Source organism: Papaver somniferum, unplaced genomic scaffold (assembly GCF_003573695.1).
Source record: "Papaver somniferum cultivar HN1 unplaced genomic scaffold, ASM357369v1 unplaced-scaffold_139, whole genome shotgun sequence".
Lineage (NCBI taxonomy): Eukaryota > Viridiplantae > Streptophyta > Magnoliopsida > Ranunculales > Papaveraceae > Papaver > Papaver somniferum.
Window position 1 is genome coordinate 188,411 of NW_020623156.1, and position 13,677 is coordinate 202,087.

The following is a 13,677-nucleotide window of genomic DNA, read 5'->3' on the forward strand; positions in this document are numbered from 1 at the left end:
CAAAGTTGGCAACTTCGGATATAAATTAATGACTTCAGTTTACTCCTAAAATTGAATGAGAGATCTTTTTATTAATACGCCTGAAGATTTCATCTCTGCTGATTATCTGGACGAGGAAGAAGTGTGACGCCATTTGTACGTAAATTATTAGCTTGCCATTTCAGTTCTCTAAAGAAATCTCAATTTTATTTTTTTCCTTATTTTTGGAACAACTAAAATTATTTTTCTTCAGCAGAAACAAGAATAATTGGTTGGTGATTAAGAAACAATCTTTTTGAAGTTTGGGTTTTTATTGCTTTTGTGTATGGTAATCTAGTGTAGGAGAGTGCAGCGTTGTTGTTACTTGTAAGGTTCCTTTTTCTCTTCAGATTTCTCTTCTGTAAATCAAGGAGAGAATGGTGAAGGATACAAGGTCGTTAGATTGGAAACCATGGTCTGTATTCAAGCAATCCCATTTTCTAGTGAGATTTTCTGTTTCAGTTCTAGTGATATGTCTCGGTTTTCACATCATTTACTCTACTATCACTAATGATGATATTTATTCAATGGGATTTCTGTCAACTGCCATCACTAAAACTCCTTCTGTAGAGACGGCGGTGTCGCCGCCACGTGCTGCTCCTTCTGTACTGAAAACAGTAGACGATACGGTCTCACCAGCACCTGCTCCTTTAGTGGATTCCGCTAAGTTGCAGACAAGCAAAAATCAGAATCAGATTCCAATGAAAGGTTTGAGTTTTTAATGTTCATTTTAAGTTTGTGCTTTCTGTTTATAACTGAAACCGCATGTTTACATATTTATGGATGGATTTATGCTAGAAATTCTGGTTATAATGCAGAAAAGTGTGATCTTTCAATTGGGGAATGGATTCCGGATCCATCAGGACCTGTGTACAATACTGAGAGTTGTTCTAATATCCTTCCTGACGACCAGAATTGTATTAAAAATGGGCGACCAGATTCAGGGTTCCTATACTGGAGGTGGAAACCACGAGATTGCGAATTACCAAGGTTTAATGCAGTGAAATTTCTTGATTCAATGCGAAATAAACATTGGGCTATCATTGGTGATTCTATTTCTCGAAACCATGCTCAATCATTTCTCTGCATTCTATCCAAAGTATGTTCAAATTTTTATTGGTTGTTATATATTCTTGATGACCATGAACCAAGTCAAGCCTTAGTCCGTCTATCAGAAGATGATTATTTACCACCCGGTCCCGGTCTAGCCAGGTTTTCTTGCAATGAATCGGTTTTCTATAAGTAAAAATAAAACAAAAAAACCTCTTGTTCTTCAAAATGACTACTAGCTTTGTTCATCTGCATTGTCCGGGCAGGTTTCATTTTTTATTTAGGAAGTCACTGGCTGGCTTCATATTAAAAGTGTAACATGATTTGAGTTTTAGATAAAAATTGCATTTAAACCGATTTTGTTATGCATCTAATCAGGTGGAAGCAGCGAATGAAGCTTACCATGACGAGGGGTTCAGAACTCAACGCTGGCACTTTCCCTCATATAACTTCTCCCTCACGGTGATCTGGTCTCCATTCTTAGTTAAGGCCTCTGAAGATGCAAATGTTTTTCGGTTAGACCTCGATAAACTAGATAAGAAATGGGCAGATCAATATTCAAGTTTCGATCATGTGATAATTTCTTGTGGAAGATGGTTTCTGAGGGATTCAACTTACTACGAAAACAACACAATGCTAGGTTGTCATAACTGTCCAGAGAAGAACTTGACAGAATATCGGTTGGACAATGGTTATCGTAAAGCCCTTAGAACGGTATTCGACTTTGTGCAGACTTCTAATCACAGCGCCGTAGTTTTGTACAGGACCACAACACCAGTCCATTACGAGAATGGGTATGGAAACGCAGGAGGAACATATGATAGAACTGCGCCATGTAAAGAAGGAGAGATTCATTTGAACGATGAGGAAGTTATTTTCCGTAATGTTGAGTTGGAAGCATTCAAGGATTCAGAAACCATTGGATACTCCGGTAAAAAAATAACTACGAAACTTTTGAACGTTTCTAAACTTTCATTACTTAGGCCTGACGGACATCCTGGTCCATACTGGCATTTCCATCCGTTAGCTAAGGATAAAAATGCCACAGATCCGAATCCTGACTACTTGCACTGGTGTTTACCAGGACCTATTGATAATTGGAACGATTTGATCATGGAGATGGTGTTAAACGATTAATATTTCTTGTAAATGACAGAAATAAATGTTCGATTATTTTCTCTGCCAATAATACCATTTAGCACTAAACTTATCAGCAGGGACAGGGGTGTCAACTGTGTGGTTGTGGTAGTGAATACCCAGAAGTCCAAAACCACAAACTATTTCAGAATTTAGCTTCGCTTTTGGTACCAAGTTACAAACTGCACTCTTCTCATAACTAGCTAAAGTACGTGACAGTGTCTGTTATCGTTGTTCCACTATTCTTTACACCAGGAAGCTTTATAAGCCATTTTTGTGATGCGCAAAACAACATATAAAATTCTATATTAAAGATTCATACTTTACGACCAGAAAATACATGTATATTCTGAGATTTTTTTAAGGCTTATATACCTAGCCATAACTCACAATAGTACTAGTCCTGGGGTACTCTGAACTCGAGAATCAAAGATGGGTGTGCCTCCTGGTTGCAAAACAAAACCGTTTCTCTTTGGTAACTAGTGACTAGTAACACGTGGTCTATATATACGTAAAACCAAGGAATGGACAAGGTCATGAAAAAGCTTATTCCCACTGGAGAGAAGAAATAATCGAAGCAGAAAAGCAAAAGAGATGCTTCAACAAGGAACCCATTTGGGATATGCAAGAGAAGATATGGTGATGAGGCAATGTAGTGATCAGAGCATGCACGTGCAGTCGAGTCAATGACAATGAATCCAAGGAACCATTTATGTGGTCATAGATAGATACACCAGTAATACCTTTTTGGAAAAATATCCCATGAAGGATTCTTTATTGACCATTCTTTAATGGTCCAGATATTTCTCACTTCAGCTTTTGACTGTAAAAGTGTAGCAGTAGTAGTCACCAAGGAGTTTAAGTGTTTCTCATGTTGAGCGTACTAGTAGTGTCATCATCAAAATGTGGAAAGAAACGGAGCTGAACATGAGCTCCAAAAGCCACCTAGCTAAAACTAAAATGAATATGTAAGAAGAAGGCACCCTAGGCTATCTAATTAAAGACACAAAGGGAGGACGAGAGGATACTTAAATGAGCTGTAGAAGCACAAAACTGAGTTAAGGACTTGGCAGATTTGTTTTTTCTTGACTTCACTAACTCATGTGAATCAGACTCATTACATCTGAATTCGACTTATTACATCTGATCCTAAATCTAATTAAACCAAATACTAGGGCTATAATCTTTTTTCTTTTTGAATTGAATCAGATGTATTAGCCGAGTTAGACTTCGAGTTAGACATTAATAATATGAAAACAATAATCGATTTGACATCTAACTCAGACTGAGTCAGATGTCAAGTCAGAGACCGAGTCAGATCCAAATAAACAAGAGTGCTTGGTATCATTCTGCAGATATCATTTTACCAAAGTTTGCATCAAATAATAGAGTGAAATGGAGTGTATAGCTCTGAAATCAATGGGAATTTTCTCGAAATAATTGCAACTGCAAAGTTAATGGCCTATAAATTTTACAACTGCATTAATTTGAAACACAATAAACAGGGCCGCAGCAGTATCCAAAGTATTTGAAGTTTGAGATAAAGGGACGCAGGCCAATTATTTTGGACACTATAACATTATGCTCTTTCCAGACCAATCGACGAAAACTTATTATTCTGATAGTACATTGTGATAAGGAATCTAGCTTGCGGACCCATATCCAGTCAAAATGGGATAAGAAAGAACTGTTGACATTCTCAGATACCAGGTTTAGATGTCATACACCTTATGAGTTCCTCTCATTTTACATGTTTCATCCACAAAGTTAATGTATGTGGACGGATAACATGTGTGCCAATCACTGAATTCTTAGAATGGTTTTCCTACTGAACCTTGGGGATTATTCGAGAAAAATTTCTACGTGTAATCAGAAGACATACAGGTATTGAAAGAGGAAACTGACGACTATATAGTTTCTACATGAATCATCAATCATGATCGTGCGTTACGTGCCTGATCATATACAAATCCATAGACCTCCTAAAATGCCTTGCAGCTAGTTTCCCATGCTAGGCAGGCCAAGTCGACAACTAGCTAGATGGTTCCTAGTTGGTTACAAACCAGCTTAAAGCTAAAATGAGAGAAATTATAAGGTGAAAGAAATATTCTATTTTAGAAGAGATGGGCTGGTCACCCACAGAAGAATTTGGATGCTAAGAATGCTATTTTGTCTAGTGAATCTAAGGGGGCCATGAATGCACAGTAGGAATGAATAAAACTCCAAAAGTTGTTCTCTTTGAGAATCATATCACGTATCACTCTTCCATAATGCAAGTTGAGCCCATTATTTGTATCACATTTGTAATTCCTATATATACCTATAGAACGTTATATATACTCACTACCCCCAAAGCTTCTTCCTCAACACTATCAGCTCTTCTTTGTTATTTTCCATCTCCCTCTTTTCTGTATACATTTATCATTTTATATCACAACTATCATGGGTTCCGAGTCTCTTAGGTATGCATTACATACACCTCTCTCTATATACATATCTATGGTTTTTTTATCCGTGTACTCTAAAAATTCGACCACTCTATTAGAGAGGCATCGGCTTCTCTAATATGGAAGTGTGCGTATTTCTTTTATGATTTATTTATTGTTATAAGAAAATAACCTAACAGTTTATCATTGTCATGACAACTTCTACCAGGAACAAATGTGAAGGATGCTATAGAGAGTTCAATAAGAAAGAACACCTTGTTGACCACATGAGGACCTCATTTCACTCTGTTCATGAACCCATGTGTGGATCTTGTGGCAAACACTGCCGATCTTTTGAATCCTTAAGGGAGCATCTTATTGGTAAAACATTTAAGGCTCTTTCTGATAAAACCAACTTAGTTTTGAACTTATGTACGTCATGCAAATATGATATTCTTTGTTCTGATTAACATTGTCAATAACAGGACCCTTGCCAAAGGTAGAATGTGCTAGGGTGTTCAGTGTCCGAGGATGCAGCTTTTGCTTAACTATTCTCAACAGCGCTAATGTTGTGCGAGGTCATCGGCAAACATGCCAGTTCTCACGGGAAAATCTTGTAAGTTTAATAGTCAGAACACACATCTAGACATGCATGGTATAAGTTCATCGTGATAATGACAATTGCTGTTTTAGGGTTTACCCAACGACATCATATCTCGAATGTCCAACTTGGGTATCCACAACGAAGAGAGAACGAGAGGACCACAAGTCTTTGCGCTAGGTTGCAAAATGGTTGGTGGAGGAAGCGACGGAACACTAGATCTTTGTGCAAGAGTGTGCCTTATTGATGAGCATGCAAGAGTCATATTTCATGCTTATGTTAAGCCACTCATTGCGGTCACTAACTACCGGTAATAATCATACCTAATACATAGACTATTAAATCTTTATTCGGTTTTGTCACTTTATCACGAAATTAGGAGATGTTAATTAACTAAATTCAGGTATTTGAATGCGAATTTAGGTATGAAACAACTGGTGTGCGACCTGAGTACTTAAAGAATTCAAACGCAATGCAGCTGAGGGATGTTAAGAAAATCATTCAAGATTTCTTGTGCAATGGTGAACCGATATGGAAGATAGGTTCAAAAGATGGAAAGGCAAGGACACTTGTAGGTCATGGTCTGGATCATGACCTGAATTGTTTAAATTTGGAATATCCGTCACACATGCTAAGGTGACCAACCAAATCATCATTTAGTTAATACCTACCAAGAAAAGAAGAAAATGATTGGAAAGTCTAACATTGTGATACTCTATATGGTGTTCCTCAGGGATACAGCCAAATATCCACCATTAATGAAAACCAGCAAGCTGAGCAACTCCCTTAAATACCTAACACAGACTTATCTGGGGTAAATATTTTACACTGAACTCTAGTTTCGTAGTGAAAAAAATATAAGTTTATACTGGAGGAAATATACTAATTTAAAACTTGAATGAAAATTGAACAGGTACACTATTCAAACTGGAATACAAGACCCTTTTGAGGATTGTGTAGCAACAATGAGGCTTTACAAGAGAATGCGTAATCTAAGTCATAAAACCGATGATTATTCAATTGCTACGAATGCACAAAACCGTAACAGCAGTATTTTTGCAAGTCGAAGACAGAACGAACTCGAGAGGATGACCCCAGATCAGTTGTTGGCCATTTCAAGGTCTGATTACTATTGTTGGTGCTTGGACTCAAAATAAACACCGGAAAACATTAATTAATTCCAAGAGTTTATTCTGCTACAACAATGGACTGATAAAGGCATATAGCTCTTGCGACTAAGAACTATCAATAACTTATAACCTAATTCAAATTTATAACAGCTCTTAATGAGCTTCATCTAATATTATATGAATAAGAAAGAAGAATCAAACATGGTATTTATATCCTTTATGCATATATATGTATCCCCGCACACTAGTATACTACTAAAGGAGAACAATATAGCTGAGAGTCAGAGACATACCTATTAGTAAATATGATTGGCTTCCTATGGTATCATGTCCAAATGCAATCATCATCAGCAGCAATATATGTAAGTATGCTGGCATGGCACTACGCATCTTGCATTATCATGTACTCTTCTGTTTAGATGAAGAGTCAAAAGAAGAGTTAATGTATGTTCATACTACTTGAGATTCTATATTTTGTTCTTCTATTGTGTTCTCACTTAGTAATCCTCTTTATTCTCGAGAGTTAACTGTAATTTAGGTCCTAACTTATGACCCAAGTTTTTGGTAGGGTCTCTCAACTGTCTATTAATAGTTAAGTCGTCCTTGATTGTCAAGTCAACCTCTAATTTAGATCCTGAAACAATTGTTTGGGAATAAAACCAAACACCTGATAGACAACTTTCGTATTAGTACAAGCAAGAGCTATCTGATTATTAAAACAATAAAGTGATATGTATGTTACAAAAAGAGGGAAAGAATTACAATGATAAGCCAGACTTACCATTCTCTAATCGCATTCTCTGTAAGCTTTCACGGATCCATGTATAGCAAAAGCAGCAATGTAATACTACAGTTGAAGCAATCCAATGTAGGAACGAATGCTTAGGCCATGTCCAATGAGGGAAGTATAAATTCCCCTAAAATCCAACGTGTCAAGAGTTTTCAAATTCCCCTTATATAGGGAATGATAGTCAATTTTCCGGTCACAATGTAAACATCCGACCGGTACTTCATGCAGCGAGAAAATGAATTTTGAAATAAAAATATTTTCTAAAACTAATTAACTAATCAAAAAAGTTGACACGTGCTTTACATCGGTGGAAGAAGTAGCGATCGCTACATGAAATAATGGTCAGTACTTGCTGTGGAGGAAGCTACTCCGACCACCGATAGCTACTTCATGTAGCTTTACTCTTTTTATTTATTCTTTGTTTTTTCATTTGTTTACTGGATTATTGATCAATGACGAAATTGGCTTAATTCAACTGGCTAAACAAAAAAACAACGTTTTTTACACGAAGCTGGCGGGAGTCTAGCAACAAACTGCGCTCCGACACCTTTCTGAATGGCAATCCCTAGTCTGTGAAATAAAAAGCTACCTGCCTTGCTATTAGAATCATTGTTGTTGAGGCAGTTTTTCAATCTTTTCAAGAAGTTTATCGTATCTTCACCAAGCTCGCCAAGAATGGAAAACACCAAATCCATAGTCATGCGCAACACACTTGTCTAGATATTTGTGTCTTTTGCGAGTAACTGCCGCAGCAATGGCACGACCCGGCGTGAAAGTGCCAACACCACCACCAGTGAAAGGTGAAACACCTGTTACGTCTAGACAAACATCTCGACCGTTCTCCCAATTATGAACAAGAATATCAGCAGGTTTCAAATCACGGTTGTCGTCATTTAAGAATCCTAAAGCGACTTCTTTACGTGCGGAAACACATGCTTTGAAACACATATCTGCGACAACGTCTCGGACTAGATCATGCCTGAACTTGAACACCAAATCTTTAGCACAGTGTAGTGCATGATCACCAAACACGTCCATAATGCTGTTGCAGCTGGAACATCGGCTATTCTCGGGGAAAAGAGGAATGCCAAGTCGATAAGTAACCACGGCCCTGAATTTTCTAGGTCCAAGGTTTTGGTTAAGGCCACTAATAGGTATAGCTAGGAGATAATCTTGTGCATGTGGTATTCTGTTTCACTGCCACAATGCAGAGTCTCGTGCAGACATGGGGTATTGGATCGGCATCTGCTTCATCACCGCGTCCAAATAGGGTACCGCCAGAGAGTGCATGGGATGGGGGATGTAAATTCGACGTTGTAGGTAGAAGGAGAGAGGAGACATACCTGAACGTATGTCTGCAATGCTTGTTGGTAAGAATAATTGGTGCCTGTAACATAATTTTTGCTTAAGATGACATTGTGTAGAGAATGTGTCTGAACGTGAGAAGCCAAGAAACAATAATTAATGGTGTCTGCCATTGTATAGATTCCCAAACCGCCATTATTAATGGGGAGTGTTGCCAAGCGAAGATGTAGAGGGCCAAAACCAGCACCATCTCATGTGATTAATTCTCTTAGATATTGAGCAAACTGATCATCAAAATATGTCTTGGCCTGTTGAAGAACAGAAGGGCATGTTGGGCGCATTATGAAGTATAATCTAGATACGCCGGTGCAATTACGTAGTAAGAGCAATTCACTTTGTGGATTTGTAAGCTTCTTTATCGAAGACATCAGATGGACAGTCTTGTGCACTCTGTTCATTATCATATTGCTGCAGAATTGTAAGTCTGCACTAACAGGTCCACCTAAAAGCTTAACTCCCAATAAAGGCCTACCAATATTAATTGGGAAAACACCATCTGCAACACTCCTAGGATCTTCAGTTGGCCAAAAGATTTCAGTTTTACGGATGTTAAGATGAAGACCCATTTCATTGCCTTAAGAACGGATGATACTCAAGGCTTTTGAGACTTCTAATGTGTCTCCAATTATAGGACCGTCATCTAAATACCAAGCATGCAAATACAATTGGCATTGAGATGCAACTTTCTTCACAAGAGGGTATAGAGTGAGAGAAAAAAGAAGAGGACCCAACGGATCACCTTGTTGAACTTCCTGATCTGAAAGAGAATAAACTCATTGTATTATAGCCTAGCCGGTTTAGCGTAACAGAATTCTACCCATCTAGAAATAGGAGGACATTGTTGCCTGACTTCTTTAATGAGGGTCGTTCTATCTACCATGTTAAAGGCATTTTGAAAATCAATAAGAAGCATGGTCATTGTATTCATGTTACCTTTACTTCGACGAGTTTATTGACAGAATGAAGAATGCCTTCACTTCCACAAGGGATTCCAACACCAAATAGGAAATCACCAAGGTAGGTAGCCCATGGCAATAGGCCTAATACCGACAGATGCAGCTGCGACTTTAGAAACAATCCTCCTCCATATGGTGCCCATGGCAATAGGCCTAATACCTCCATCAGGCTTCAACAAAGGTGTAAGAGGGGCACTGGCTATATATTCACCCAAAGCACTCGGACAATTACCTGACAAGCACAGATTAACAATCTTCGTAATGGCTGATAATAAATCCTCTGCTATAGCTGCAACGGATCCACTCATAGTATCCAGTAAGCGTTGTGCCCTTAACCCGTCTCTACCAAATGAAGTCCCTTTAGGAAAGCTTCTAATAACGCCTAAAACAGAGCTTGTACTTGAAAAAGTGGCTTCATATACAATGCAGTCATGAGGAATGGAAGGTAGGGGGCTTCTGGGTATTTGTTCGTCAAATCAGATAATGTATCTTCATTGCTAGGTGAAACACCGTTTGATGAGAGAACCCTAATAGCTGCCGAGTAGTGCCCCTGACTAATCTTTTTCTTGCAAACACGAAGGTTGTTGTCCTGATTCTTCCTTTCATTGGTCCTGCGCAGATTCTTGCGCATTGGTAGCCCAAGTAGATTATTAATCAAAGTAAGACACCCACCTGGTTCCTTCCATTTTAATAACGCTTGATTGATATTATTGGTCTGCAGCCTTCTCCTTATGCCTGATCTATCTTCCGATGAGTTCTTGGGAATGTACAAGTTTAGAGTACAAATGGGTTAAAGCAGCCACTGAATCCAAGGATTTGGATCCATGGGACTGAGAATCACTTTTTCTAAACAGGCTTTAAGAGTCCTTGAGAATTTTAGACGACAAGGTGGTGGAATACTTTGAGACTGTAGAAAATTGTCTTCGGAAAATTTCATTTAGTAAATCCAAAGAAAGAGATACAGATGCATCCTCCACCACATTGGGTATTACCGTATTCATTGATCTCAGTAAACGGTTTATGAATGCCATAGATGACAAATTCAGCATACCTTCCATTATGTGGAACTGTAATGACATCTCCACCATGATCACGGCAGGATCTTTTCCAAGAATGAAGACGCATACACCTTCCGCACAACCACATCTGCAGATGATGTAAAACCCTATCCCAAACATTGTACATTATTAAATCCGAACCAATTCCCTCTCTGCAAATGTTTTTTTGGGCTTCTGAAAAAAGATGTATATCATTAAGATGCTTGTGGATGCTATTTTTATCATAGCCATTGCCATTAACACCATCCTTACACCCATCTAAACCCTTAAAAGGACAATGAACTTTCTGACTTCGAGAATCTGTTTCATAAAAAGACATTGAATTGTGTGAGGATGATGGGAAAACCGAACCGAGACTTTGAACCGAGAAGCTTTGTCGAGATTCTAATATTGATGATGGGCCTTGTGAGGTAGAGGAGGAAGATGGAAATCCGGTTTTGTCCATTGCCTTTGATAAAACTTCTTAGGGTTTGTAAAGACGAGTGTTAGGGTACCGACCCTAAACTCGTCATAATCCCATGGGTAGAACTCAATTCGAAAACCGGTTAACTAGATGAGGGAATTCATTAACTTATAAACTACCAATTAAGCCCCATCTAACCAATGTGGGACTATGATCCCAACATCCCACCATGCTTCCAGACCCAACGTCCTCGTTGGACCACTCTATCGACACTGATCCGAAGGTAGCCCTTTCTCTTATGGCGGCTTCACTCCCCTATCAGTATTCAATGCGGGTGACAACTACGCCCATACATAGGTGTCCCAACACTTTAATCTAGCCTATAGGTCACCCCTTCCGTGGAGCGGGCATGGGTCGTGGTGGTTGGCTCTGATACCAAATGTTAGGGTACCGACCCTAAACTCGTCATAAGCCCATGGGTAGAACTCAACTCGAAAACCGGTTAACTAGATGAGGGAACCCATTGACTTATAAACTACCAATTAAGCCCCATCTAATCAATGTGGGACTATGATCCCAACAACGAGACGGAAGAGCAAGGTAAGTTTCTAATCGCTAGTATAAATGAGGGCCAAAATTGATGATCCAATACAGAAAACACTGAAAAATAAATACAACTAAACACTAAGCAGATAACCGCGAAATACAAAAATTTAAATTGATAAGACCAAAGAAGTTTGAGGGGACTTACCTGGGAGTTGTCAGATCAGAGGAGCCTGAATATGGGACTGAGGATATCGTTACTATATATTTGGCACAAAAAGCGGAGGCGTTAAAGAGGTCGGAGAAGAACAAAATATTTACAAGAAAACAAATGCAAAGAAAAAGATGGAGAATAAAGAAATTGAAAAACAAAAAGATGCATAAGAAAGATGAACGAACCAAAAACAGAAGTCCTAGTCAAGGGACACTAAACAAACACCTCCAAAGAAAAGCCAACACACGATTCAGAGGAGGCTATCTAATAAATTAATGAACACCGAAAATGCTAAACCTGAATTAATATTGTAACTCAAATTAAAAAGCCACACAAGGATAGAAAACATAACAGGGTACGAAGAAAATATTAACGCAAAATTTAAGAGATGACCAAGCGGGGAGCAGGAGCAAGGCGGGGAGGCAATGGAAATTAATGCAACTTTCCAAACCAAGAAATGAACACTGATTAAGGTAATAAAAAGAATAGAAAAAGAATCCATCGACATATAGTTTTCCGACCAATATACAAAGTACCTGTCGGTTATCTTTCTACCGACCGGTATATTCCGCTTGCGTTCCCTTAATCTCTATTTCCCCAATCAAAATCTCTAGAATGGGGAAGGGAATAAGGGAGTAACCAAGTCGATAGGACTTGTTTTTTCCCCTATTTTAGAGATTTCTTCACTCATTGGACATGGCCTTAGTCGTCATTAAATATTCAAGATTCAAGAAATATTTGTTTAGTACATCATGTCTTCAATATTTTTGTATAATTACGCTTTGGGTGCTTGACTATTTGATCAGAAATTTCTAAGTTAGACTATACTATACTATAGTATAAAAGCTATATTCGTTGTTATATAATACTCACATGTATTTTTTCTTTTTTTGTATGAAAATAATCACACATTACCAGGGTGTTAGTCCTCAACGCAGTTGGGGGAGTTAGGTGTAGTTGGATTTTTCCGTTAGTCGTGGGGGAGTTTGAAAGGGTCTCTTAAAATCCCTATTAGTCGTGGGAGAGTTCAGAAGAGTTTCCCGAACTCCCTAGAAAATCCCGTTAGTCGTGGGAGAGTTTGAAAAAACTCTTGAAATGGTGGTAAAACCCTAGAATGTTAGCTAGAGAGTTGGTTGTTTTGGGGAGTTCTGGAGAGTTAATAGTGTATTTTTGCATGTACACAAATTTCTTAAAAAATTAGACATTTAGGAGGGAGTTCTGGAGAGTTAATAGTGTATTTTTACCTGTGCACACCTGTGCTTGTGTCCATCGCCACCGCAGCCAGGTATGGTCTTCATTTTATGCATATAAAAACCAAAAACTCTTGATAGGTTCACGAAAAAAAAGCTAAAACCGCCCCCCTCACGTTTTCTTACATAGTGGGGTCGAAAAGTGGCCCCCTGATAATTCCAAAATAGGTAAGATCCGTATTTACGTGAAAGGACAGTTTTTACATGATTTTCTTTGACGGTCCATGTCATATCCCAGCTTAAGGGTTATCCACTGTTAAGGGCTATCCAGTGTCGGGTGCCTTAATAATTCATTTATTTTACTATTTACTTACCGTTAGTAATTATTAGGAAGCGAGTATGAGTTGGGAGCGTGTGCGAATCATACTTATCATCCCATTCTCTCTTTGTATTGGTCATTATTGAATTATTGAATCTTAGAAACGTTTTTTCTTTAGCTCTGGACTTCTCAGGTTGTTCTTGAGACCATTTTGTAGTGTAGATCACTACAATTGGCATCAAAGCGCTCGATCTGAGGACCTGGTACAATGGTGAATGAAAAGGACTTTGAGGATCTTAGCAGGAAGGTTTCTACTCTCATCAAAAGTCAGGAGGAATTACAAGAAAGAACTGAAGCTAGTATCAAACGACAAGAAGATGTTCAAGCAAAGAACTCTGCAGATATAGCTCAAATGATTAAAACAATGAGTGGTATGGGGGCTATTATAACACAGGAGGTAGAAAAAGTTGTGTGGAA

At 38.4% G+C, this 13,677-nt stretch overlaps 2 protein-coding genes across 2 annotated transcripts; both read left to right on the forward strand.

Annotated features, from left to right (window-relative positions):
- The first annotated feature begins 369 nt into the window (after positions 1-369).
- On the forward strand, positions 370-2,336 carry LOC113335219 (protein trichome birefringence-like 23). The gene is made up of 3 exons (XM_026581338.1): positions 370-726; positions 837-1,117; positions 1,447-2,336. Exons 1-3 carry the CDS (start codon positions 396-398, stop codon positions 2,203-2,205), a joined length of 1,371 nt encoding a protein of 456 aa, XP_026437123.1. The 5' UTR covers positions 370-395; the 3' UTR covers positions 2,206-2,336.
- Positions 2,337-4,576: 2,240 nt separating this feature from the next.
- Positions 4,577-6,643, forward strand: LOC113335220 (RNA exonuclease 4-like). Its single transcript, XM_026581339.1, has 7 exons — positions 4,577-4,667; positions 4,861-5,012; positions 5,117-5,242; positions 5,332-5,542; positions 5,656-5,868; positions 5,966-6,046; positions 6,146-6,643. Exons 1-7 carry the CDS (start codon positions 4,648-4,650, stop codon positions 6,387-6,389), a joined length of 1,047 nt encoding a protein of 348 aa, XP_026437124.1. The 5' UTR covers positions 4,577-4,647; the 3' UTR covers positions 6,390-6,643.
- Positions 6,644-13,677: the final 7,034 nt, after the last annotated feature.